Source organism: Henningerozyma blattae, chromosome 1, assembly GCF_000315915.1.
Source record: "Henningerozyma blattae CBS 6284 chromosome 1, complete genome".
Lineage (NCBI taxonomy): Eukaryota > Fungi > Ascomycota > Saccharomycetes > Saccharomycetales > Saccharomycetaceae > Henningerozyma > Henningerozyma blattae.
In genome coordinates this window covers 547,556-573,832 of record NC_020185.1, presented here as the reverse complement: position 1 = coordinate 573,832, position 26,277 = coordinate 547,556, and the positions used below count along the sequence as shown (strand labels likewise).

The window sequence follows — 26,277 nt, the reverse complement described above, 5'->3', positions numbered from 1 at the left end:
GAAAGTCCTTGTAAGTTAACTTGAATGTTGGGGAATCAAAATCATTTAAGAATATGAGAAAGTGTATCTGTTTAAACTTGAATGTGTCTTTTGTCAAATGAAGTAGTATCAATGAATAGAGGATTCCATTGAAATATGGATCATCTATATCTTGCATGATTTGGTATAATTATTTACACATGAGGTAAAAGTCTGATGGCACGCATCAACTCTTGCCAAGAGAAACGAGACCAGAGAAACGAGACAAGTGGTTATTGAAATCTCATATTTAAATTATTAAAGTTGTAAACCAGACTATATATATATAAAATATATACAAGAATTGGAAAAGTGTATCTTTGAATATATAGTGATAAGCAAAGTCTAGTACAATTCGATACTTTGGTATATATTATGATGATGTTCAAGTAAGTATCCCAATATGATACTAGAATTCTATGCGATTAGTTAGTCCCGTTCAAATAAACGGATGTCAAGGTATCATTATCTGGCCTACGAAATAATTTCAACAAGATTTTGTAAGTCCAGATGGTAGTACTTTAAAAAAAAAATTTTTTTTAAATAGTTCAATTTCTTCATTAAATTATTATATATTGTTATGTAACGTATGTATTTTTGTACTATTCAGGGAATTCTAAGTGCCTTAAACAATGATACATGCTGGGTCCCAGAATAAACCAGGAATAATATAATTATCTTTATTTTCAGATGAAGTTTCTTTTTGACCGGCTTGAGCGTTGTATTGCATCTTAATTTTATTTAGTAAAAGGTAGTCGTAATTAGTTGGTACTTTATTTATCAATAGATAATTGATCAACAATCTTTTAAAAAAAAATTATCTCTCTTTTATATATAATTTGTTCATTAGATTTTCACTATTGATGAAAATGTTTCATTTTGTATAGGCAACCTTGATGGACCCTGTATTACTCCTAATCGGGGAAAATACATGGCTTCGAAAACCTCAAACAATTCCAATATATAAGAAAAGTAGTCATCTGAAACAGAATCCTTCCGAAGTGTGAACAAGTGATATCTAGTAAACTAGATCTTCTGAGGTTCTAATCACATTTTAGTTTTATCACATCATATACTAAGGGCTAAATGGAAAACCTAATATTAGATATTTGAAGAACAGGGAATCGAGCTAATGATTTTTATTGAACCATATTTATTAAACAAATTAGATCATCTTTAATATAAGGTATTCCTCAAAAATAAAAAAATTGTACAAGATTTTCTATTGGTTTCCTTTTATTAGAGATGCTTGTGGAGGGGGGGGTGGGAGTTGAAACAAAGAAAGGGCTAAGTTAGTTTTGTAGTAGTACCAAGAAGATTTATATTAGAAAACCAATGTTTCAAAGACATAGCATGGATCCAAACTTCATTCTGGTACTTATACGGCATTCCTTAAATGGAGGAAACCTCTTTATTAGAATATGAGACACTTGATATGCTTAGATTTTAGTAGTCTAAGGTAATGTCATTCCGTGAGGGTTCTTGGGATTGCCTTTTACACCCAAGCTTTAAATTTTATTATATAGTGATCTGGCTAGTATTTTTCAGATGACTATAACCCTGATTATTCTTATAACTATAACTTACTTATCTTATTCTGTGTAATTCTATATAGATGCCTCATGGGCATCGCTTTATATACAAGCGAGTTTACGCGTTGCAACATGTTGACACGAACGTCTCTTATTTAGTTAGGGCTTGTAAGCTTCTAACCCTTGACATAGTGTACTGATAGTACCACCATGAAAAACATTTCTGTTGTAAACCAACTTAGGAGTACGATACACTTAAATAGTAGTTACCAAAACTAAACTTAACAATCTTCTTAACTTAACACCAGTTAATACTTCGAACTTACGAATATAATTGTTGTTCTTTTTAAACTAAATAACTATATGAAAGAACTATAAATTTATGTCTTAAGTCTGGAAAAGCTGGCCTTTAAATACTTTTCAAAGGTCAACGCCAGCTTTCCCATTTTACTTTAATTGGACTGTTTGTAAACTTACTTATAAGGGTAGGAGTGCACAGTTTGAGTAATGCTGGCTAACTAGTAGAGATTATGCATTGAACCGATATTCACAGGTATGCAACTAGCAGTTGCTCAGTGTTATGTATAATTTCTAGTTAGCAACTTGTAGATGAGTATAAAGTCAATCTCGTCTACAACAATTTCAATAAATAAGAGGCAACTTGGCCGAGTGGTTAAGGCGATAGATTAGAAATCTCTTGGGCTCTGCCCGCACAGGTTCGAATCCTGTAGTTGTCGTTTGGTTTCGTGGTCTAGTTGGTTATGGCATCTGCTTAACACGCAGAACGTCCCCAGTTCGATCCTGGGCGAAATCAAATTTTACATTTCTTTTTTGCTGCAATTCGCAGCAGTCACGTGATACGCTCCGCCAAAGCGGCTAATACAAAAGTTCTAGCAAATGGCCATCCTTTATTCAATGAAACTTGCTTGAAGCTGTGGTATATCCAGACAAGGCATGTGACGGACAACTGGTCAGGTCATGTGATCGAGAGGATATAAATAAGATAATATACTTGTGAATAAGTTTATACTAAAAAGGCACACGAAAGAATATATTCAGAGACAAGATGAAGACTTAAGAGATACAGAGATATCTGAGGAGTCGGAGATTATAAGAAACCTAAGGTACTTGAAGGAGTGAGGCTGCAGGCTCACGACTAAAGAATAGACAGGGTGGCTTTCGGAAGCTTATCCCTAAAAGTGGGATGATAGGTAAATGTTTAGGTACCATACTACTATCATCGGCAGAGACTATGTGGAAGGTGTAGTCTACGAATTGGAACGGCTGTTACAATTCAGCTCGTTAAGAGTTATCTTCCAGAATGCTAGTTCTGATGAGAACATATGTATTATGTCCGGGAAGCTTGTGTCTGATGAGACATCGGTCTTATATAAGAGGAACGTTCTGTGAAGATGGGTATTCTGTTTAACGAAACAATCTAATTTTATATTAATTCCTGGCTCTGACTAAAACCCGGGTAACATCTACAGAATTATAGAGAGAATTATTATATACTGTAGCTAAATCTACGACAGAATCATTACTTTATGTATTGAATTTTGCTTTGAGCCTTTGTCTTCATGACAAGACATTCGTGACTTATAACAAGGCTGTTTACTTTCCCTGACTCCTTCCACCAATTAGTAGCTATCGCTGATGATGATAATTCAATCGCTCTTGTAAATGAATATTATAATATTATACTATGAAGTGAGACTACGTATATGCAAATTATCGTTTATATATATATATAATTTATAAGATTTGATTACCGAGTGAGACAAGCGAGGAATTGTTACTTGAATGATTACTATTCGATAATGCCAAAGGAGAAGAAAAAATGTTGTTATTATTTGAATTATTGATAAAATTAGCTCTTGGTGGGATGTTTTTCGTGTGCAGGATTGCATTGGATGGAGGTTGGTTTTCTTTATCTTCTTGAGAGATACTGGTTAAACTTAAAGTGCTTGAGCAATCGCTATCGTTTTTGAATTGTCCGAATGTATATAATTGAGGGGTGATGGGGGATGATTGATCTACCATGTTGCTGAAGATGCTGTTATCTGATGCGGTACTAGTGTTTCTGATTGGAGTGTAACTTGGAGTTGGGTATGCAGGGGAGGAAGGTGGAGCTGATGAGGCAGCGGCAGCAGCAGCAGCAGCAGCAGCAGCAGCAGAAGCAGTGTTGGATGCATTAGCCGAGGCAGTAGCAGAAAGTTTACGTGAAAGGTCTAATGAAGATGCAAGACGTATTTGTCGTTGTAATTGTTCGTTGTATGATTTGACTTTGGCTACGAAACAAGTGATATCGGGACAATCGCGATGGACTGCAAGGAGAGATTCCGGTAGATGTAATAGGGAAGAGATGAGCAGGTTGATTAGTTGAGTTGAGCGTGCAGGTGAGATTGTAGGGGCGATGAGAAAGGGGCCTTGGTCGTGGGATGTGAAACGGTTGATCAAAGAGCAGATGCCGCTTGCGACTTCGAACATTTCGTAGTCCAAAAGACGGTAATTCCAAGCGGAAAGCTCGATGAGGAATTTTTTCAAATGGATCAATTGGATTTTCATATGAAGATCTTGGTCGTCCTGTAGATCGTCGTCGTCGACATCGTCGTCGTCGTCGTCGTCGTGTTCTGGGATGTCATTGACGGTGGCATCTGAATCGACTGACGATTGGGATTGTCTCTTTGAAAGACATTTCTTGTTGTGTTCCAACTGTCGTTTATACAATTCGTATTGGATCAAACAATTTTCATCGACGTTCAAGACGTAATCGTTAATCATGGGTTCGTAAATATCCCAGGCAAGGGTATCTAGGATATGTCTTTCCATTTGCATAAACATGGATTCGTCAAAGACGTTGGGCCCGCCACAATAATGGACCAATTCGGATAGTCTGGGGATTCTGGAGCGAGGGTTTGGGCCGTAGAAACGGCCACCGGTGGGCACAGAGACGTTGTTGATGACATGATTGCAACCACCCCAAGTCTTTGCCGCCAGCCAGAGACAAGTGGCTACTACTAGTTTGGATTGGTCTTTGAGTACGACACGTTTGGAACAGTACCGGTCATAGAGACGCACTGCGTGGTAAAAGATACCGTCGGTGACTCGAGACAACACGGAAAGTTCGTAGAGAAAAGTGACGACTGGTTGACGTGTCAATGCAGGAGGCATTTCTGGTTGTTGGGCTATCAAGGCAGGGTCTGGTTTGAAACGAGCGGATTGTAACACTGCATGGCGAGAAATGTCTCTGTGATATTCTTGGACTGCCTCGTAATGAGCTAACAATTCGGCATTGGAAAGCTCGATGGGATAATACGTCTGTTTAGCAGTTACTGTGAGACCCATTGAGGATTGGCGATTTGAAGTAGGACGCAGGGCGTAGGGGTATTAGAGTTGAGGACAATGGACAGTAGGGCAAAGGCGTATCACGTGCGTCACGGTCACGGGACAGAGCGATATGCAGCTTTTTATCAGGGGCAGTATCCAATGCTTATATATATATATATATATAAATGCTACTATAAGAGATTAATAGATATGATAGATAAAGGACAATGGCAGCACAGTGGCAGGCGCAGACGCGGTACCGAAAGCGGAAGGGGCCCGGCGCGAAAACGACGAGAGCCACGAGTAAAAATGAAAAGCGAAAACCCAAGATCGCAATCTACAACTAGATCGAGAATAGTAGTGGATTTGCCGCAACAGCAACGGCAAAAGCGAATCGATCGGACGACGCGAAAAAGAGGGCAGAACCACGAAAACAAGAAAAAAGCCACGAAATTCCTGAGCGCGTTTTCGCGTCGGATCTGGCGGGCCAGACTGGAAAAAGGAACGCCGGGCAGAACGCCAGGTGGAAAGCCAGGCGGAAAAGACAGGCAGAAAAGTCAGGAAAAGAAACGGAAAGGCCACACAGACCAAAAAGACAGGGCTTGGGAAATAGACCCCACTTCCATCCCACGTTGAGACCTAGGCTTTTTTACACAAAGATCGGGCAAAGACATACTTAAGCAGACGAGCCGTGCACCGCTTAGCCTGGCCTTAGCCTGGCCTTAGCCTGGTGCTTATAATACAAAAGCAAGAGGGACAAAGGAAGACAAAAGCAAAGAGAGAAAGAGAGAAAGAGACAAAGAGAGATAATGTATAGCACGTGGTCGGCAGAACAACTGCCAGCAACGCCCAGTGGCTTTTCGTACGGCAATACATTCCCGAATGCCACTGCATCTGCAACCGCAACCGCAACTGCGAATGCCAAGCCGATTTCCTCGGCGTTAGGCCCTACGCCCGGTGCTTTCGTGGACCCAAGATCGCTCGGGACGAAGAGAGACCCGGCACGTGACCTGGTCGGGCAGATCGCCTCTAGACAACGCGAAATTGAAAAGCTCTATTTGGACCAGCAACGCGAATTGGAAGAACAACGGAAAGAAATCGAAGTATTGAGGAACCGATGTTCACGTGTGTTGGAGATGCTGGAGGAAAAGACTCAGTTGGAAACAGACTTGTTGCAACAGATAAAGAAGAGGGACGAGAAGATAGAAAGGCTTCGACGAGCCCATCGCAAAAGGTAGTAAGGCCGACGAGGATGATGGGCAATTACGTCTCAAGACGAAGTGGATGTAAGCTATGTATGGCTATGTAATATATAATAAGGCAAAACACAACAACATAAAGAATCAAGCAATTGCTTGTAATTGTACGGCCCTGCCACCGAATAAAAGACACACGGAACGTGTCACCAGCATTGGAGGGAAGACCGGTTGTTCTAAGACTACCGCGAGCACGGCAAACCATATCGAAACATGGTCCGTAGTTTATAACTATACACCCACATGCAAAAACCCACTACAAGAGTAGTCCTTGTACGGTGCCCCGTGACTCTGGGTGTCTATAATAAAAGACATTGTATGGGTCTTTTCGAAGGGAATGTAATACTATATTGTGCTGTAATTGGTGTTGCTTTTATACTTTTCCCGAGGAGCCAAAAAAAACAACTCCCGAGGGCGAAAAAAGAAAAAGTGGGCTAAAAAAATTTGAGAAAAATACAGTTTGTTTTAATTAGGGTTCACACTATGGCAAAACGTCAGCTCAATTCCCAATTCAATGCGCATACACAAGGCTCAACCGAGCAAATATCCCATGCTCAGCGGCTAACCCGCCATGGCATCAGCACCCTCCCACTCTTTGATTTCGGAAACGCAATGTTAAACACTATAATTATGTAATGTTAAAACTATATAGTTATGTAATGTTATACCATTCAAACTACCTAATGACGACGAGAGGCAGCAATGATGTTGTTCATTTCTTCAACCTTAGCCTTGGCTCTGGTGAAAGAACCCAATCTCTTCTTGGCGACCTTTCTGGCTCTCTTTTCACCGGCGTTTCTGATCAAATCGATCAATCTTCTTTCGTATGGAGCTAAACCAGCGATTTCTCTGACCAAAGATCTGACGAACTTGGTTCTTTGAGAAGATTGGCCCTTCTTGTATGAGATCTTGGCAGCTGGGGTCATAGAGACGACCTGCTTACCTTTGTTCAAACCAACAGCAATACCAGTTTTGACAGCCATTTTATTCGTGTTTATTTTGATCTATTCTTTATAACCTCGTATACTAAAGAGTATTTTTTTTTTCACTCATATTTTTCTAATACTGTTTTTTCACTCACTTGATTAATTTTTCACTTTTGCCACTCTCTCTTGCAATTTGCCATTTCGCAATCCATATGGGCCATTGATGAATCTCGAAATTTTTCACTTTTTCCACTTTTCCACTTCGCTTTTGCGTTCTTGTTTTTTGCAATTTTATTTCGCTTTCCGCCTGGTGCACGGGCCTTAGCAGTCCTTCCTATTTACTATGCTGTTATTACTTAATACGTATACGTATACGTATACGCACATACATACATATATATATATATATATATATATACTTGTAATTAAATTCCCCTACTTACAGATACTAATATTACCAATCTCAAACCCATACTGTTCCAACTTGTAAAACATCTCTATACTCCCAACTTGACGATATCGATCCACAAAATCACGATAGTGCAATTGTTTGCCATGGCTTTCGATCCGTTCTTTCTCCAAGGGGTACAGCAGCTTCATCAACTTCCGACGTCCTACTATAACTCGATATTTCTCATCTTCGTAATAAACACGGTCGCCATTCTCAGTTAGAGATTTGCCCTCGTGTGGATCGGTCGTTTTCCTCTTTTCATCCTCCATTTTTTTCAACACATCATAACGCAATTTCCATCCAAATGGTCCCAATTCTTTAATTCTTGCACTCTTGTCCTTTAACAGATATTTATCTAGACCACCTTCTTTACTAATAGTTTTCAACACTTTGGTAGTCAGTTTCACTTCCACATCTCTCCCTAACGTCTCACTCCATAACCGTTTCTTGATAATATTAGGTAACCATGTCTTGGGTGTCTTGATCCCATTTTCCGCTACATGATGGCCAAATTGAATAAACGACCCACCATACAACCCTTTATTACTTTGTTGGAAAATATTAGATTCACCATACTTGTATTCAGGATATCTTTTAGCTTCTCTGGGCATATATAATGGTTTGGCATCACCAACTTTATAATCAGGGATTTTTTTCACTCGACGTGTAACAACGTTTTTCCATTCTTTAAATAATACAATATTGCATTTCATACTCGTATTTTAATTTGCATTTACAATTTGGATAGCTGAAGGGGTAGGATGTAGTTTTTTTTGTTGCTCTTTTTTTTTTATACAAATAATAATACCTATTTTATATTATCGCTTGTAATAATTAGTGATTCGCCTTTCGGTCACGAGGCCGAACCTTTAAAGTTTACTTGACATTTTTTTAATATTTTGAAATTATATTAGACAATATCGGCTCGCTTTTTCTACAAATTATTTATTATACAAATATATATCCGCTAATGCTGTTGCTAATGCTGTTGCCATTGCCATTGCCATTGCCATTGCCACTACTACTAGATAAAATAGGTGAAAAGTTGGTTGTGTTTGAAAAAATAGGTTCAATACCATTTGTACTTAATACTTCTTCTGTCATTGGATACACAACTCCCTCTTCTATTCCAATATCGATCATTAACCTTTCTACTTCATCACTAAATAAATTGGGGAAATAGATGCAAATTCTTTTCCCGTCATTTTTCATGGGTAATGATCCATATTGCTTAAAGATTTGTTCAATGGAATCATTAATCTTGCAAAATTCTTCGTAATGCATGCTTGCATCAACTCGCATCTTTGCAAGATTCTCTTGATTTAAAAATCCCATCCCATCCATTCCCCTAATTTTGGGTCGGAATTCTATATATGATCCAATAGTCTTATCTATTCGTTGATTAATTATCATATTGAAAATGTCTTGAGGTTTCTCCTTGGGTTGGGCAAATTTCAATAACGTATTGATAATATTGCCATTAGTATTGCCATACTTATTTTGCAAAAACAATTTATTAACAATATTAACCCCTTGTCTAGGGGTGTTGGTTGACCAAACTTTACTGTCTATTCTAGATGCAACAAAGTTTGATTTAATGAACCTCGATTTATAAGAGATGAACCGATCTCTGCAATAGATCAAACTAGGACTATAAATTTTCAAAGGAACATATCCTGCCCCTCGTAACAGTTTTAACCAGTTCCATTTCAAATTCATATCCCAGCTTCTTAATAGGTACTTGTTGATCCCAACTAATTTAAAGCTATTGCTAAGCATCGTCATATCTCTTTGTGTGTGTGTGTGTGTGTGTGTGTGTACGCTCCTATTTCTTAGTACCGTTTTTAGGGCTATTGATAAGATCATACTCCTCACTATCATATATTAATTTAAACTTTATTTAGCGCCATTACAAGACCCCATCACGCGTCCGAGAAATCATTATACAAATAGAATAAAAAATATTTCAAATTTAACGTGTTTTGTAAATCATGTATAAAAGAAAAAAAAAATATAAACAAAATCAACTAGACCATAAATTGGATCGTATTGTTGTGCTATTCTATAATTTACTAGCACATCCGTTCGTTTTATTTAAACTCATTCAGTAAATTATGGTAACTAAGCCTTCAAACAATCTAAGAAGGGAACATAAATGGTTAAAAGAAACTACTACTATCCAAGAGGATAAAGATCTTATTTTAAATATTTTAACTCAAACTTTGCCTGCAAGAAAAAAAATACGATCTGTAACAAATATACCTGATCCAATAATAATTTCTACCACCACCACTACAAACAATAATAATACAACTTCACAATCAAATCTCCCGAGTTCTCTACTCAACAATACCACTAAATCTTCCAACACAGGTGTTAATAATTTTGATAGTATAGATCTAGTTACTGCTGAACTTTTTGCTACTGATGATCCCATCATAAATCAAAGAGCCATCCCAGGAACTCAAATAAGTAATAAAACTTCAACAGATGTAACCCATTATTATTCTACTCCTTCAACCGTATCCAAGAAATTTAAAACATCCCTTATAAATGATAATATTACATCTACACCAATTCCGCAAGTATCATCTGTTGATTTGAGAAATAAAAATAAAACTTTGCCATCAATTAATTCAAATATAGATATTCCAAATAGAAAGGCAGTTTCACAAGAAATTATTTCCAAAAATCAAACATCCATTAATAATTCTCATCAAAAACTAATATTAAAACAAAGTGAATTATTAAATCTATTTCAACAACAATCTGAATTATTAATTGAAAAATGCAAAATATTAGAATCTGATTTTTTATCAGAAATTGACCAAAAAGAAAAAATTAAAGATGAAATTACTCCAAAATTATTACAATTAAAACCTAAGATTAATTTTTTAGAAATTTCTATTACAACTTTAGAAAAAAATACTTCATCACATAACAACAACATATCTTCACAAATTTCATTAAGGAGAGATAAAATTATATCACAACCAACACCATCTACAACTTATAGAAATCATGATGAAATTATTCAACTTCTTGATGACGATGATGAATTTGATAATGATATTATAAAACCTCATAATAAGGAAATTAACAAAATAACTGTCGAAGAAGTTGATAATAATAATAATAATAATAATGACGATGACAATGACGATGAAAATGATGAAACTCATATTTCAACCATGATAGATATTACAACTAATAAGGAAAATAGTAACTCTGTAATAGATAGCTATTCAATTACTCCCGAAAGCCAACCACCTAGTGATGAAAATAATAACAATATTAAATCACGAAATTTAAGAACAAGAAAATCAATCAACTATAAGATTCCTGAAAAGGAAGATCCATTTGATTATGTCATGGGGCCAACAGATAGAATAAATCATAGTATTAATAACGATTCCACTGAAGAAGCTGAAGCAGATAATGCGTCTGATTATCTTCAAACACAAGCTGAAGAAAACGATACTCATTTGAATCCCAGTGATATTGATTTTATCGTTGATGATCCACTTAATAATAATATCAATGAAGATGAAGATGGTGATTATTACGATCAATATTACGATGAATCTGATGCAGATATGAGCTTTGCTAATATGGAACCTCCAATTAGTGATGAAAATTTAAATTCAAATAATGAAAATTTGATCGAAGTAATAAATTCATCACCAATGAGAAAACAAAGTATATCAAATAATATAATTGGAAAAAATCTTGAATCTTCAATGCTGCTCCAATCAAATACAAATATAAACAATAATGATAATAATAAGGAAAATCATCATAATAATTCCGACGAAAATATACCTGAAATTAACCTTCTAGACTATGATTTTGATAAAGATCCTATAGATCAAGATTCTAATCATATACCAACTAGCAATCAAGATAATGGTCCAACAATATCTTATTCTGATTTAGAAGTTATTGATGATGATGATGGATTTGATAATGAACTAGCAATCATATCTGATGATGATTTAGAAAGGTTTGATGAGGAAAGAGAGACTAGAACTCAATTACAAGAAATACATAATATTGATGATGAACTTTCAATAATTAGTGAGAAAAAATTAGTTGAAGACTCAGATTCATTCCATCCTGCAATAAAAATGGAGATTGTTAATAAATTAAATCCAGATTCACAAATTAATTTCGATGATTCGGATGATGATTTTTCCATAAGTGAGATTGAAAGTAGACATAAAGAACAACCAGCGTCTTCTTCGATCTCGCCGAGATACCCTTGGACCTCAGAACTGGAACATAGATTAAAGGAAACATTTAAATTATCAGGCTTTAGACCACACCAATTGGAAGCTATAAATGCTACTCTCTCTGGGCGAGATGTATTTGTATTAATGCCTACTGGTGGTGGTAAATCCCTTTGTTATCAACTTCCGGCTGTTATTAAATCAGGTAAAACAAGAGGCACTACTGTTGTCATTTCACCATTAATATCCCTTATGCAAGATCAAGTGGAACATCTATTAGATAACAATATCAAAGCTTGTATGTTTAGCTCCAAGGGGACAGCTGATCAAAGAAGACAACATTTTAATCTATTTATTCACGGATTTTTGGATTTAATTTATATGTCTCCAGAAATGATCAGTGCTTCCGAACAATGTAAAAGAGCATTAAAAAAATTATATGATGATGGAAAATTAGCCAGAGTTGTTATTGATGAAGCTCATTGTGTTTCCAATTGGGGTCATGATTTTAGACCAGATTATAAAGAATTAAAATATTTTAAAAGAGAATTCCCTGATATCCCAATGATTGCTTTAACAGCTACTGCAAATGAACAAGTTAGAATGGATATCATTCATAATTTAGAATTGAATGACCCTGTTTTCTTAAAGCAAAGTTTTAATAGAAACAATTTATACTATGAAGTTACAAAAAAAACTAAGAATAGTATTTTCCAAATGTCTGACGAAATAAAATCCAGATTTAAAAATCAGACAGGCATTGTTTATTGCCATTCTAAAAATTCTTGTGAACAAACTTCTGCTTTACTTGAAAAGAGTGGGATTAAAGCTGCCTTCTATCATGCAGGCATGGAACCAGATGATAGATTAAGGGTTCAAAAAGCTTGGCAAGCAGATGAAATTCAGGTTATCTGCGCTACTGTTGCCTTTGGTATGGGTATTGATAAGCCTGATGTTAGATTTGTTTATCATTTTACAGTTCCAAGGACACTTGAGGGTTATTATCAAGAAACAGGTCGTGCAGGTAGAGACGGTAAATTTTCTCATTGCATTACTTATTTTTCCTTTAGAGATATTAGATCTATTCAAACTATGATAGAAAGAGATAAAAATTTAGATAAATCTAATAAAGAAAAACATCTAAATAAATTACAACAAGTATTGGCTTACTGTGATAACATTACCGATTGTAGAAGAAAATTAGTTTTATCATACTTCAACGAAAATTTTAATTCCAAAGATTGTCATAAAAATTGTGATAATTGCCGTTTTAGCAGCAATGCTGTTACAGAAGAGAGAGATGTTACAGAAGATGCTATACGAATTACAAAATTAGTAGAAGCTATCCATTCTAAAAGAGTTACCATGATTTATTGTAGGGATGTTTTTAAAGGGTCTAGAAGTTCTAAAATTGTACAAGCTGGCCATACTGAGCTACCAGAACATGGCTACGGTAAAAAACTTCAAAAATCAGAAATTGATAGAATATTCTTAAATTTAATTAATTTACGTGTTTTAGAAGATAAACCTGTTATGCATGGAAATGGTTTCTCAACTAATTATGTTAAATTAGGCCCTAATGCTAGAAAATTATTAAATGGAAAGTTAGAGGTTAAGATGACATTTACTGTTTCAGCAGATAATTCTCGAACTTCAACAGCTGGTCCAGAGTCAACTAATAACAGTAGACCTACATCTGCTTCTAGAAATTCTAGATCTACAAATAATGAAAGAATATCCAATAATGCCAAAGTCCCTGCCCCTACATTTACGAGTGCAACGCAACATCTTCGTTCTTTCAGTTATCAAAATGATTCTAACGTATCAGGGAATTGGAAAGCACCAAAAGCATCGCATCCAATCAATCTGAATAATAATTATAACTCAAAATCTACTCAAGAACTTAGTGAACTTGCTTTTGCATATGAACAATTGCATGAGATCTCATTAAATGTAGGAAATAGATTAAATCCACCAGTTTCCAATTTTTTACCGGATACAATCGTTAGAAAGGTTGCTAAACTATTGCCAGTTAGTGAAGAAGAATTTGGCATTATTGTTGGAGGAAATGAACATCATAAAAAAAATTTCGATATTTTAAGAATAAAATTATGGAATTACGTAAAAGAAAACTAGACGCCATGAATAACCTTAATCATAATATAGAAAACTTGGACGTTACAGCAGGTGGTAACCCAGTAACCTCTAAGTTTTTTGGCTCAAATTCAGATGAACAAAGAGCAGACGAGGCAATTATTAGTCAAATCAGGTCAAGTCAATTTACTAATAAAGACCCCTCAACGAAAAAAAAATCCCTACGAAGAAAAGGAATACCTTTAGACGAAACTATAAAAATTATAGAGGCGGCAGACGGTTAGGTAAATGAATTCATCGCTAATTAATGCAAGAAAAAAAATTTCTTTTTATAGTATTCAAGATCTTATAGAACTCATAAAAATCTCTAACCTCTGATTAAGAAAGTAAAAACTTATTTCAAGCTTGATATTTTGGAAATCTTCTAAACTGTATAAAACAAGAGTATTAAAGAATATATATATATATATATATATATTAAGTATCGAGGTAAAAAACAAACAAACAAAAGCTAGTAATAAAAATATATGTATAACAATATGCTTTTAATAAATATAGAGGAAATATAGTCCCTGAGTCTCAAGAAAACACTTTAACGTTTTGAAATCTTTTGCCACTGATAGCCCCAAACCAATCACCATTTCTTGGTCTCCATACAATATTATTAACTTCTCTACCTTTACTAGTATATGACATGAATGGTGTATCCATGCTTTTAATATCATTTCTTGTATTCCAAATAGGAACATTAGACATGCTTGATGCATCCTGTGCTTGATCGGAATTAATGTTAACACTACTACTATTTGCTGAGATTTCGCCATTTTCAGATGGACTAATAGTCAAAGGATCATTTAAATTCCAATATAAGACTTGACAATCATCGCTTGACGATAAAATTGTATTTTTTTTGGTTGGATGCCATTTAATTTGGTTTATTGGTGCTGAATGACCATCTAATGTTAGAACAGGAGTACCCGGGTTTCTCATGTCTAAAATTAAAACGCTATTAGAATCAGCACCAAAAGTAGCAATAACGTTAGGATCCGTTGGAGAAGGTTCCAATCTGAGTAAAGCATTTGATTTTGAAGATAAATCGACAGAGCCAACTCTCGAAGATGTATTTAAGGAGCCTGGATGATCGACCATACCACCAGAAGAAAGATTTGACATAGATGTGTTGGCTGCTGATTCATAAATGATGGTACTATGCGCTAATGATCTTAAATCGAACACTCTTACACTACCATCACCACCACAACTTGCAAATAACTGAGTAGATTGCGTTAAGAATCTAACATCAAATACTTCACTATCATGCGCAATTAATTGCGTCTTTACATAATTGTTGCTTTGTAAATCCCAAACAATACAGGTGGTATCGATTGAACTAGATATCAAAAAATTTGTATCTATTGGGTTCCAATGAAATGAAGTGATAGGTGGAAATTGCCCTAATACTGATGGATCAACACCAACAGAAGTTCTTGAATCATTTGTACCATTAGTGGTTGTATTCTGTCTTAATTTGTTATACTTACAATACGATAAATTTAGGATTTCTTCAATAGAAGAAGTATCTTCACGTAAGGACCATAATCTTAGAGAATCGGAACAGGTAGCAAATTTTCTGGGTTGTAATTGAGCTGGAATCCACTGGATATTGCTCACTGGATAAGTTACATTATATTCAGCGACCCTGTTCCAATTTAGCAAATCACCTGTATGAATGATTTGTAATTTATTTAAATTATCTTCTTTATAGGAACCAAGACACACATAATCATCCTGACTCCAATCTAATGCAAATAAAGGTCTATTTGATTCATATTCACAAACACCTGGACCAGTTCCCATAGAAGTTGAATTTCTAAAATTGAATAATTGCGGATAAGCTGGACTAATCCCACCTTGATGAGTAAAGTTCAAAGGAGAATACATAGGTGATCTTGTAATATAGGCTTGATTTGAATTACTACTTGTGGGTGTGGTTCCTACATTCCCATTATTATTTAGATTTGTGGGATTACCTGGATTCAGACTAGTATTATTATTACTATTATTGGCATTGTTACTGTAAGGAGAGCCAGAAGGAAAGTAATTACTTTGATTTGGCGTTCTTTGATAACTACCAAATGAGATCGAGCTTCGTTTGGAACCATTAAACATATCCATTTTTTAAATAATTAATTGGGAGACAGATTAGAGCAGAGAGGTTAAATGTAGCTAAAAAGGAAAACTAATGAATAAAGGAAACCACAAAGTATATGATTAAAATGAATAATAAGAACAATAAGGAAAGCAGAAATAAGTATTAAAAAAAATATGAGATTAAAGAAAGGGGAAATGGTATGCTAGAGAACTCTTAGTAACCAGACTAAGAATAGGTTAATTTGAAATCAGAAAAAGGACTGAGGAAAATAAAAACAAAATTGAATCCTAAAAAAAAAGAAGAAGAAAGCTAAAGAGATAAAATCAAAGCAAATAAAGTAATATAAAATATGTGTAGGGAAAGTACTTGCAAACAATTGAACGTTAAATATTTGATTGAAAAAAAACACGTTATTGAAAAGCTTAGTTGTTGTGCCGTTTGATAATTGTCTATTAATAATTAAAATGAATTATATATTGCTTTTAAGCAGTCCTCTTTATACTTGACACAACCTCAAAAAAGTTCTAAACATTTTGCCAAAATCTAGATGAAAAACTATATTCGTAGACTACTATAACTACTATAATGGGTTTTCCAACATGACTACGCTCACGCCAAGTGGATAAACATAAACGGACAATTCTCCGAAAGGAGTATTGGCGATGCTAGCATAATTAATTTGATGAAACTTTCTTTACTCAAAAACAAAGTGAATTGTACAGAATAGATAGATCTAGGTTCTATATAGTTGGTAAAAACCTTTCAATATTGGATGGATGTGGTTGTTAAAAGAGGCTTTAGTGTGATAAATTTAAATCAAATACATAACTTTTTGGATTGTAGAATAATGACGGTCGTAAAAAGAAGATACACGAGAAGCACTGACCAAAATAATAAAAGTAGCATTGGTAATTCTGTTAAAAAGGAATTTGAAAATGGTAAGAGTTCTTTTGCGCATAGTAGACCTCGTGCAAAAAGAGAAAAGAATGACAATAAGACTGCTGATGTTTCAGAGGCTATGAATCATCTTTCTCATGTTAAGCTATCTGATGAACAATTGAACTTAAAAAATAAGATTATGGATTTTGCGAAGAGCCAGTTGAAGAATTATAACAGGAATCCAAGTTCTGGACCTTCTATGTTTGTCATACAAGGAGATGCAGGTACTGGTAAATCAGTTATCTTGAACTCTTTATTCAACGAAATCCAAAAGTGTTCTTTTGGTCACAGTAATAATAAAATAGATGATCAGGTTCTTGAAAATACAAGTAATTTTTTGATCGTGAATCATCCAGAAATGTTAAAATTGTATTTGCGTATTTGTAAATCGTTCAAGTATATCCCAAGAAGCTCTCTCGAACGTCCTACTTCATTAATTAACAGGTTACAAAAGGATAAATCTATGGCAGATATTGTAATCATTGATGAAGCACACCTATTATCTACCTCTAAGGATGCTTTCAAAAGATTTTATGGTGAAAACCATCTGCAAGATTTATTAGGTTTGAGTAAAGTATTAATTATTGTTTATGATTCTAAACAAGCATTAAGAATGGGGTCCTACTGGGATGATGACGATTCTAATAATGGCTCATCACTTTCTAATTTTTATAACCAGATTAATCCTAATCAAAGAGATTGGTATAATTTGAAGGAACAGTTTAGAGTAGTAGCACCAAAGGATGTCTTGAATTGGATTTCTGAGATTAGTACGGTGGGGAAAATTCCAAAATTCCCTGACAGTGCTAAAAAGAGATTAAATTATAACTCTGATAGCTCTGACCCTCGAGACAATTTTGATTTTAAAATTTGGGATGATTGTGGAGCAATGTATGAAGAATTGAAAAAATTGGATGCCCAATATGGCCAATGTAGAATGCTTGCAACCTATGATTTCCCTTATAGATTGGATGGTAAAGATTACTATGTCACATGTGGTGATAATTTCAAAGTTCGTTGGGATAGATATACCCCAAAGGTTGTTACTCCATGGAGTGAAAGAGCAGATACTATTGATGAAGTTGGAAGTGTTTACACAATCCAAGGATTTGATTTAAATTATGCAGGTGTGATTTTAGGTAGATCTGTCAAATATGATAAACTCAATGATTGTATATATTTAGCTACTGAGCTATATGATGATAGAGCAGGGTTTACTAAGAAGAAAAATATTAATGATGTTGATAATGTGAAACAAAAGATTATTATGAATAGTATTAATGTATTATTAACTAGGGGGGTTAAAGGTCTGTACGTTTATGCATGGGATCCCGAGTTACGTGCTAGATTAGCTGATACTTTAAAGAAATAAGATATCAAAATAGAACGTACTTTTTTTTTAAAAAAACAACCTATACAATATTTTACTGAAAGTCTTCCCCTTTACGGGTTACTATTTTTTTTCTAGCTTTATAGACTGGTATTTTTAAAACTTTATAGAATTTTTTGTAGTTTTCCAATTACTTATATGTAACAATAATATAAGAAAATTTTATCCCCCTTAAACAAGTTTAATATAACGACAGTTTAAGACCATACTTCGAATACTAATATATACAGTATCAAGCATATAAGGCTTTTTTGTAAAGAATAGTTGAACATTAACTTTAATTATACCCTTTTGTAGGAAATTTTTTTCACGTGTTAAATATCACAACCTACGGAGTTTTCACCAAACAATAATTCGAGGTTCAACATCTTAATGAAAGTTAAAGATATTTTAAAAAATAAAATCTAATTATAAGGAAATCTAAGGAAAAAAAAACACATTTTCCATCGATTTGAGTAAACTAAGTAAATAAATATTATATTAATTATGGTTCATTTTTCACCATTGGGCGCCACTTTTGGTGTTCGTGTCGATCAATTAATGGAAACTTCAAAAGACTATTTTAAATATCATGATAAGTTAAACAGAAAGTTACAAAAATTGAGACACCGTTTTAGTTTAACAACAAAGGATACCAAGAAATATTCAGCTAAATGTAAATATCCAGAATTCTCATCTAAAGATTTTGAAAAAGATCCATTGGCTGGTACTCTAGTTTTATTACATTCTGAAAGAGACTTGGCATTAGTGGAAACTCTAAAACTAAGAGCTAGAGAACGTGGCCATTTAAAGAAAAGTGAAAAGAAAGTATTATCTACAAGATTAAAGAAAATTCAGAAAACAAATGAAAAATTGTTGAACATGTCCGTTAATGAAAAAATTTGGTCAATTCGTATTCAATATTTAATTTATTCGAAATTAGCTCATGTAGAATATTTACTGTATGGTAAATATTCGAAAACAAATAAACAGGGCTTAATTTCTAACCTCCTAGCTTTATCATTTGCTGCTCTTTTACATTTGGAACAATTGAATTTGTTAGATTCTACTTTAGTTGAATGGATCAAATCTAGATATGAATATACTTTAAAGCAGCATGCTCAAGGCGTATTCTCTTCAATTGATGTATTGAATTTCATAAAGAAACAAGTTTCAGAGACTAATAAAGATGATGAATTAGTCCAATTATTGCTTAATAATGGTTATGATACCACTTTACCATCCAATGTACAAGAATCCACTAAATCTAAAAATATCCCAACCGAAATTAATTGGAGAGCATTTACTGCAAAAATTAGAGATATGAGTGTTGCTGAATCAATTAATACAGCCAAAACATTAAAAGTTAAAAACATTACTGATTATGATTCAAAGTTATTAAAATGGCAACTTGCCCTAGAGAGACAAGAATCTTATATTAACAATCATGATGAATCAAATGATGACATGGACGTTGATGAAGAAGAAGAGTTTGATCAAATTTTATTGGCTTATATTAAATATAACATTTTATCCACTTCTATTTCGCGTGATAATTTCTTATTTATACAATTATTGAAACAATGGTCCAATTTATCTACAAGTTCCACTTCTTTTGCTTCTAAGTTAAATAAATTTAAAGAGATTGAAAGAATTGTCAAGAACTTATCTAAATTTCTACAAGATATTATGGAATTACCGGGTGTTTATTCTGATGACGACTTACTGGCACAATTAGATTTAGCAAAGACTTATTATCAATGCTATCTAAGCTCTGTATGCTTGGGTCAATTATACCAAACTAAGGGTAAATACTTGGATTCTTTAGCTCTACATGTGGATGCTCAGCAAAAAATAGATTCTAAATTGAAAACAGCGGGAGATTTTCAAGAAATAATTGTATCAAAGGATCTACTGTCGCAAAAAAAATTAGATATACTAAGGAACTCTATCAAGGACTCATGGAATAGTATTATTGCTTTGGCAGAATATGAAAAGAAAATGAACCAACCTCATGCTGATTCAAAATATAAACCTTCCATAATAGAATCTGTTTCTGCTAATAGAGTTATTAAACCCACTGACATTAAGCTGGATAATCTGTTCCCAGTGAGACCAAAATTGAAGCCAACTGGTGCAAAGCCTACACTATTCGATTTAGCGTTCAATTATTTATCCTATGAAGATGAATCTGCCAAATGTCACATTGAAAAATCTCCTAACCGTTCCAGTACAAGTAGCATAACTCAAAATGAAAACCAGGAATCCTCAGCTAAAGGTGATGAACCAGCTAAACCACGTAGATTTTTAGGTCTCTTCGGTCGCTAAACTGTAACTTTTCTTATGAACAAATCTTATCATGTAATGTACTTACAAAAACTCACCAAATAATCCTTAATATATTTCATTTTGTATAATAATTCATAGTATTATATATATATACATATATACATATATCAATATATGTATTCTAGAAGAAATGCTATCTTTATCACTCTTTTTGTCCAGAAGTAAATCACTTTTTTTTAGTAAGAACTGTTTTGTTTCCGGCTCCTATTTCAAATGAAGGTCAGTGATAAATACAAAACACCCCAAAATTAGTTAGCTAAGGGCTTAATAAATGCAAAATATTTGGATATCACAATATTCAAGATAGATATCGCATTTCATTGAATTATTATAAATATTTAAATTGAATAAGTTCAAATGTTAAGTCTTCCAGGCCTCTTTAAAAAGAACTATACATGTTGGATATGCCTAGAAAGTTCTAAGTCTGATTCTTCATGGTTTAACCATACTTGCGGATGCAAGATTCAATTGCATAAAAAGTGCTATATTAGATGGCTATATAGCCTTAATAAAAAGTTAGTTACACAACCAATATGCACACTAGAAATGGATGATTTGATTATCTTAGAGTTGAAAAAAAAATGTACATACCTAATTGATGATAATAATGAATTAAATACTGATATATCTATTGGTGAAGTATTACTGGCTACTCCAATACTGGGAGATTATATGATATCACTAACGACTATGCCCCTATCGGTAGGTGCTACACTAGTAGGCTTTAGAAAAGTCATTCCTTTTACAACTAGTGAATTAATGTATCCTCCAATTAGGCATGGAGATTGCCCTCAGTGCAAAAAACCTGTTATTTCTAGACGCATTACATACTCAAGAGGCTCTATATTATTAAAAACTATATCGATATTGAGAAAATTTTCTCGTATTGTTGCTACAGGGGCTCTAATGGAATTTTTCTTATTAAATGGTAGTAGATGGTGGTTTAAAATAGGGCTTGGACAATTAAGGCTACTATTCCCAGAAAAAGTTTTGAAGCACCTTCTAAGTATAAGTACTACAAAGGCATTAGATGTATACAGTGACTCCTTGAGTGGACTAGCTGGCTTATCAGAAACTACCAATTTTATTATACTAGGTCTCCCACTTTATTTAACCAGCCTTTGCGGGCTAAGATCTCCACTAAGCATTGTTGAATGGATTTGGCCCGTTATAGTTTCATTCAAAGCAAGAAGTTATAGTAATGAACCGAGGAATATAATCTATAGAACAATTTTAGGCACTAAGTTGATGGTCATGTCGTACAGACTATTTATTCACCCAGCTTTGAATAGTATATATAAAAAATTTGTCAAGATGGATAAATTATATTATGCGGACTTTGAACAGGATGAACCTAAAGATATGACTAATGTAATTATTAAAACATCGTGGTATGATTCACTCACTCAGGCATTCATTTGGCCATGGATTGGCTCATATCTGGGTGATAAGCTATTTGATTCACTTATATACACTCAACGAAAGTTCAATTTCTCTTTTCCATTTTCCTCAACACCAGCTGAAACACAGATGGTTTTTAGATTCCTAGGATGTGGAGTAGCAGTGTTGGGTAAAGACTTAATAAAACTATATGCTTCATATGTTAGAATGAAAGAATTAGAGGATTTAACTAATGTTATTGAGAACACATGTAAGCTATAGATATATTTACATTATCTTTCTTAAATAAGTTGTAACCTATATGGATTTTTTACTTCTGCCGTCAGTGCTACCTATATTAATGTTTTAAATTTCATGCTTTTTTTTTCAAAGTCCATGTATATTATTATATAAATATGTAGTTTTAAGTTTTCAAAAAAATAAACAGAATTATTTCAATGGGATTTATATTATTTTAAGAATGAACCTACAACGAGATTTAATAGATTGGAAGTGTCAAAAGTTACTTTGGCATTGAATAAATACCACTCCGATACCTTCCTACCCACCTGAGTTTTTAATAAATCAGCAAATGCAAATGAATCTACTCTATCAGTAAACTTCTTTAATGGCCCCTTCCTCTTATCTACCATTCGGATATTGAAATGAACAGCATCTGATGTAGAGATTTTAAAAGTAATGTCGGGGAATTTGGGCCCACTCGAACCGAATACCTTAACAGAATGTTCACCAACTTTCTCACCTTTGATGCTCTTTAAAACTTTTTTCTCAAATAATTGCCTTGTCGTTAACTTCACTTCGATAGTACCACCAGTACTCCTGCTATGAACTTTCTTATAAGCATCCTTAATATTCCCAAATGTACTTTTGTTTGGACTAGAAGGTTGATCTTTTCTTACTTCAATTTTATTAATAGATTGAGAAATTGAATTCTGTAGGTGAGTCAATCTGGCATTCAAATCATTGTTATTTACCAGCACTTTTCTATAAGTATCATTTGTAATTTTTAACTCATCTGTAACATAATTAATACCATAAGCTGGATTTTTTATGGTATTAGCAATATCATTTAGAAAATTTTGGAATTTGGAATTCGAAACCTTAATGACACCCATTCCTTCAAGTTCATGCAACATTTGCAAACAAGTACTCTTCAAATTGAAATACAGAGGTGATTCTAATTTTTTCAGCAATGGGTCATTCATCATAATTCTATTTTCTTCTATCAATTTCGAAAAAGTAGGCTCATCTTCAGGGAGTACAGTGCTAGTAACTAAGTCATATAAATTGGAGTCCACCTCTTCTACTTGCATCATATAAATAAATGCTCTTTTAACCTTATCATAAACCTTCCTAGTTTTATCATCACTAACTAAAAATCTGTAAGACGATGCATTCAGCTCTAAAATAATTCTACCAGATTTGGAGACTTTTCTATCTGAGACACAAAGTTTCAAAATATCATGTATAGCATCATTTTCATCGAAATATGCTGCATTTTCTAAGAATCTATCAGATATGCTTACTACTTTATCGGTTAAAATCTCTAAACGGGGTCTATCAACAACCATATCAGAATAGATTAAACGGTCAATTCTCTGCTCATAAACTGGATCTATCAGAGAATTATAAAGGACATTATCAATCAAAGGCCTTATTTCATCTGCATACTGATTTAAAGGATCATAATACCCATTAAACCTTTTCAATGAAAATACTGTAGTTAATGCATGCATTACGATACTTATCTTCTCTTCCATCTTATGTGGGCTACTATCAACATAGCCAAATTCATTTCTCTTCGAAAGAAATTCAAATACAAATGAATTAATTAAAACTTTTGCAATTGCTCTTAGCGAATCCTTTTCTCCAGCATTCCGATCGGCAATATCACTAAATATCTTAGTGCAGATAAATTTAACTTCAATTGGAACGCTCTTGATTTTCTTCGTAAATATTTCAGCAATTAACTCCACAACATGCCATAAATTACGTAAATTCTGAATAAATTGAACCTTTGTTTTTTCATCTTCTATGGCAATAGAACGACTAGCTGCTTGATGTCCATGAATATTTTTATATATGATGGAAGGATCACTTACAAATTGAATATTTGCCTCAGCAATATAATTTAATATTGGGAGGAATAATGAAAATGATTGCGAGTGTTCTCGTTGTAAGAATGTTTTCAATAACTGCTGCCAGAAGTGATTATCTGATGATAAGAAGCTTTTAATTGATCTCGTATCGAGCATTTCATTATGCAATATTTCACCCACAAGTTTAATGAAATACATTTTCTCTCTTTCACCCATTCGCTGATTGACAGTACTGAATGTAACATAAATGTTACTTTCAACGAAGCTAGGATCTTTAGAATACAGAGTTTTCCAATATGTAGGGTCGACCTGTAGCAAATAGAATAGTTTCTCAAACCCAGGGTATTTTGATTTGGGTATTTTAATGTTATTAATGCTATTCCAAAGGCCTCCGCCTAATCTAAATTTTTCCAAGACTTCTGCAATATCTAGTTGCTGTCTAATATCATTAGCAATTTTCTCTTTACGAACATTCTCTGAATCTAATCCAGCCTGAGCTTTTTCCAATTCATTTTGGACATCTTCGATAGACCCTTGTCCATTTAGTAGATGTGCATAGCGCCTCACACTCCATAAACTTGGGTTAGGCGATAACATCAAATCTTGATAAGCAGAACGTTGCAAATGAGACCTAATATGATTTTGAATCATAATAATTGATCTTTCGTTTCTTAAGAAAAACTTCTTTCGTGATTCTCTACCTTTTCTTAGATTTTTACCCTTGATATATGCCTGTAATTGAGCAACATTATAATATTCAACAATGTCATCCACCAAGTCCAAGGCGTACCTTACCAGAATACCTCTCACTCTAGCCTGTAGTTTTTCAAAACCGCCTAAATTATCCTGACTATTAAACTGTAAGGACATATATTTTCTACGTGTTAAACGACCTCTTAGAATACCAGATAATGCCTTATATGATTCATCATACAGACTACTATTATGTAGTTCCTTTGAAAAATGTTTATTAATTTTCTTACCTCTAAGGATTGCTTGTACTTTTGGTATAGTAGTATTTCCATAAGTTAAGATTTTTGAAATATTAGATTCTATTGGAATTCTTATTTTATTTGCTCTTATATGTGCCTGTAGGATAGAAATTATTGCATAGGTTTTTTGACCTAGGAGTTTATGAAGTTTTGTTGATTTACGATATTGTTCACCCCTTATTAAACCCTGCAGCATTTTTAGCGGTTTAGAAGCAGAATTATTTCTTTCCAATTCTTGTTTTATATGAGCACGAGTTATGTTTGATTTAACAAGAGATTGTAGTCGAATAATCATGTACTCTTTTTTTAATAAATTGAATCGAAGTTTATCTAAATGATTCCTAGCATTATTACTTCTTAAATAGGTTTGGAAGGATATTATATCATTCAAAATATTAGAGTTTATCACCTTTGGAAAATTTGAGGTAAGTTTAGATCTAGCTTGAGCTCCTCGAAAGTTGGATTGAATCAAAATGATTTCCCTTTCAAATAATTTAGCTAAACGTAATTTCATTTGAATATTAAATCTTAAATTTACACCTTTTGTAAGACTTTGGAACCTTACAACCTCTTCTAAAAACTCAACCTCTGTCATTTTTTGTCTTTTCCTTGGCGAGTATTCATTTATATCAGCTTCTGTAACAGTCGGTTTGGAGTACTCAGCAGGCATATAATTACGATGTTGTCTATTAAACAGCTCTTTGGCTCTTTCTTGACTTCTCTTCAAATAATAATCTGAGTCATGGGCAAGATATCTGGATATATTTGGAGAATGATAACTATATCTCATTGTTCTGGTAGGCGAGATATCAATATCTTTGTGAGGGGAAGAAAGTTCCTCAACTGAGTATTTAGGAGAATAATTATAACTAGAATTCCTGGGGGTATATTTTAATTCAATAGGTGAAGACAAAAATTTAGATTGGGTATAATTCAATAAAGATGATTCAAACTTTCTGGATATTTTTGGTGTTTCTATGTATATATTAGAAGTGCTCTTCTCATTGTTATTTTCTCCCAATTTTTTCACATTTAGTTTTGATTTAAATGCCCTATCTCCTTCTTCTACTTCTTCTTCTTCTTCTTCTTCTTCTTCTTCTTCTTCTTCTTCTTCTTCTTCTTCTTCTTCTTCTTCTTCTT

General features: G+C 33.7%; 12 protein-coding genes and 2 non-coding genes across 14 annotated transcripts in view; 7 read left to right on the top strand and 7 right to left on the bottom strand.

Moving 5' to 3' along the window:
- Window positions 1-643: 643 nt before the first annotated feature.
- On the bottom strand, window positions 644-748 carry TBLA0A02390 (uncharacterized protein; the record flags this gene model as incomplete). The annotated part of the gene is made up of 1 exon (XM_004177509.1): window positions 644-748. One exon carries the CDS (start codon window positions 746-748, stop codon window positions 644-646), a length of 105 nt encoding a protein of 34 aa, XP_004177557.1.
- A 1,457-nt stretch (window positions 749-2,205) lies between these two features.
- On the top strand, window positions 2,206-2,287 carry TBLA0Atrna25S. Its single transcript has one exon. It is a non-coding gene; the product is annotated as a tRNA-Ser (tRNA).
- Window positions 2,288-2,290: 3 nt separating this feature from the next.
- TBLA0Atrna17V lies at window positions 2,291-2,364 on the top strand. The gene has a single exon. It is a non-coding gene; the product is annotated as a tRNA-Val (tRNA).
- Window positions 2,365-3,305: 941 nt separating this feature from the next.
- On the bottom strand, window positions 3,306-4,898 carry TBLA0A02380 (uncharacterized protein; the record flags this gene model as incomplete). Its single annotated transcript, XM_004177508.1, has 1 exon — window positions 3,306-4,898. The coding sequence occupies one exon, from the start codon at window positions 4,896-4,898 to the stop codon at window positions 3,306-3,308; it is 1,593 nt and encodes a 530-aa protein (XP_004177556.1).
- A 57-nt stretch (window positions 4,899-4,955) lies between these two features.
- Window positions 4,956-5,516, top strand: TBLA0A02370 (uncharacterized protein; the record flags this gene model as incomplete). The annotated part of the gene is made up of 1 exon (XM_004177507.1): window positions 4,956-5,516. The coding sequence occupies one exon, from the start codon at window positions 4,956-4,958 to the stop codon at window positions 5,514-5,516; it is 561 nt and encodes a 186-aa protein (XP_004177555.1).
- Window positions 5,517-6,816: 1,300 nt separating this feature from the next.
- On the bottom strand, window positions 6,817-7,119 carry RPL36A (60S ribosomal protein eL36; the record flags this gene model as incomplete). The annotated part of the gene is made up of 1 exon (XM_004177506.1): window positions 6,817-7,119. One exon carries the CDS (start codon window positions 7,117-7,119, stop codon window positions 6,817-6,819), a length of 303 nt encoding a protein of 100 aa, XP_004177554.1.
- Window positions 7,120-7,497: 378 nt separating this feature from the next.
- Window positions 7,498-8,226, bottom strand: MRPL24 (mitochondrial 54S ribosomal protein bL28m; the record flags this gene model as incomplete). Its single annotated transcript, XM_004177505.1, has 1 exon — window positions 7,498-8,226. One exon carries the CDS (start codon window positions 8,224-8,226, stop codon window positions 7,498-7,500), a length of 729 nt encoding a protein of 242 aa, XP_004177553.1.
- Window positions 8,227-8,461: 235 nt separating this feature from the next.
- SPG5 (Spg5p) lies at window positions 8,462-9,394 on the bottom strand (the record flags this gene model as incomplete). Its single annotated transcript, XM_004177504.1, has 1 exon — window positions 8,462-9,394. The coding sequence occupies one exon, from the start codon at window positions 9,392-9,394 to the stop codon at window positions 8,462-8,464; it is 933 nt and encodes a 310-aa protein (XP_004177552.1).
- A 233-nt stretch (window positions 9,395-9,627) lies between these two features.
- SGS1 (ATP-dependent DNA helicase SGS1) lies at window positions 9,628-13,878 on the top strand (the record flags this gene model as incomplete). The annotated part of the gene is made up of 1 exon (XM_004177503.1): window positions 9,628-13,878. The coding sequence occupies one exon, from the start codon at window positions 9,628-9,630 to the stop codon at window positions 13,876-13,878; it is 4,251 nt and encodes a 1,416-aa protein (XP_004177551.1).
- A 537-nt stretch (window positions 13,879-14,415) lies between these two features.
- TBLA0A02310 (uncharacterized protein) lies at window positions 14,416-16,011 on the bottom strand (the record flags this gene model as incomplete). Its single annotated transcript, XM_004177502.1, has 1 exon — window positions 14,416-16,011. One exon carries the CDS (start codon window positions 16,009-16,011, stop codon window positions 14,416-14,418), a length of 1,596 nt encoding a protein of 531 aa, XP_004177550.1.
- An 824-nt stretch (window positions 16,012-16,835) lies between these two features.
- TBLA0A02300 (uncharacterized protein) lies at window positions 16,836-18,299 on the top strand (the record flags this gene model as incomplete). The annotated part of the gene is made up of 1 exon (XM_004177501.1): window positions 16,836-18,299. The coding sequence occupies one exon, from the start codon at window positions 16,836-16,838 to the stop codon at window positions 18,297-18,299; it is 1,464 nt and encodes a 487-aa protein (XP_004177549.1).
- Window positions 18,300-18,803: 504 nt separating this feature from the next.
- Window positions 18,804-20,624, top strand: SRP68 (signal recognition particle subunit SRP68; the record flags this gene model as incomplete). Its single annotated transcript, XM_004177500.1, has 1 exon — window positions 18,804-20,624. One exon carries the CDS (start codon window positions 18,804-18,806, stop codon window positions 20,622-20,624), a length of 1,821 nt encoding a protein of 606 aa, XP_004177548.1.
- Window positions 20,625-21,002: 378 nt separating this feature from the next.
- On the top strand, window positions 21,003-22,307 carry TBLA0A02280 (uncharacterized protein; the record flags this gene model as incomplete). Its single annotated transcript, XM_004177499.1, has 1 exon — window positions 21,003-22,307. The coding sequence occupies one exon, from the start codon at window positions 21,003-21,005 to the stop codon at window positions 22,305-22,307; it is 1,305 nt and encodes a 434-aa protein (XP_004177547.1).
- Window positions 22,308-22,495: 188 nt separating this feature from the next.
- Window positions 22,496-26,277, bottom strand: part of IQG1 (Iqg1p) — a gene marked incomplete at both ends in the record, with an annotated part of 5,157 nt that continues 1,375 nt past the window's right edge. Inside the window, one exon of the mRNA XM_004177498.1 lies at window positions 22,496-26,277. This exon is cut by the window's right edge and continues 1,375 nt beyond it. Coding sequence (XP_004177546.1) covers window positions 22,496-26,277 — 3,782 coding nt within the window.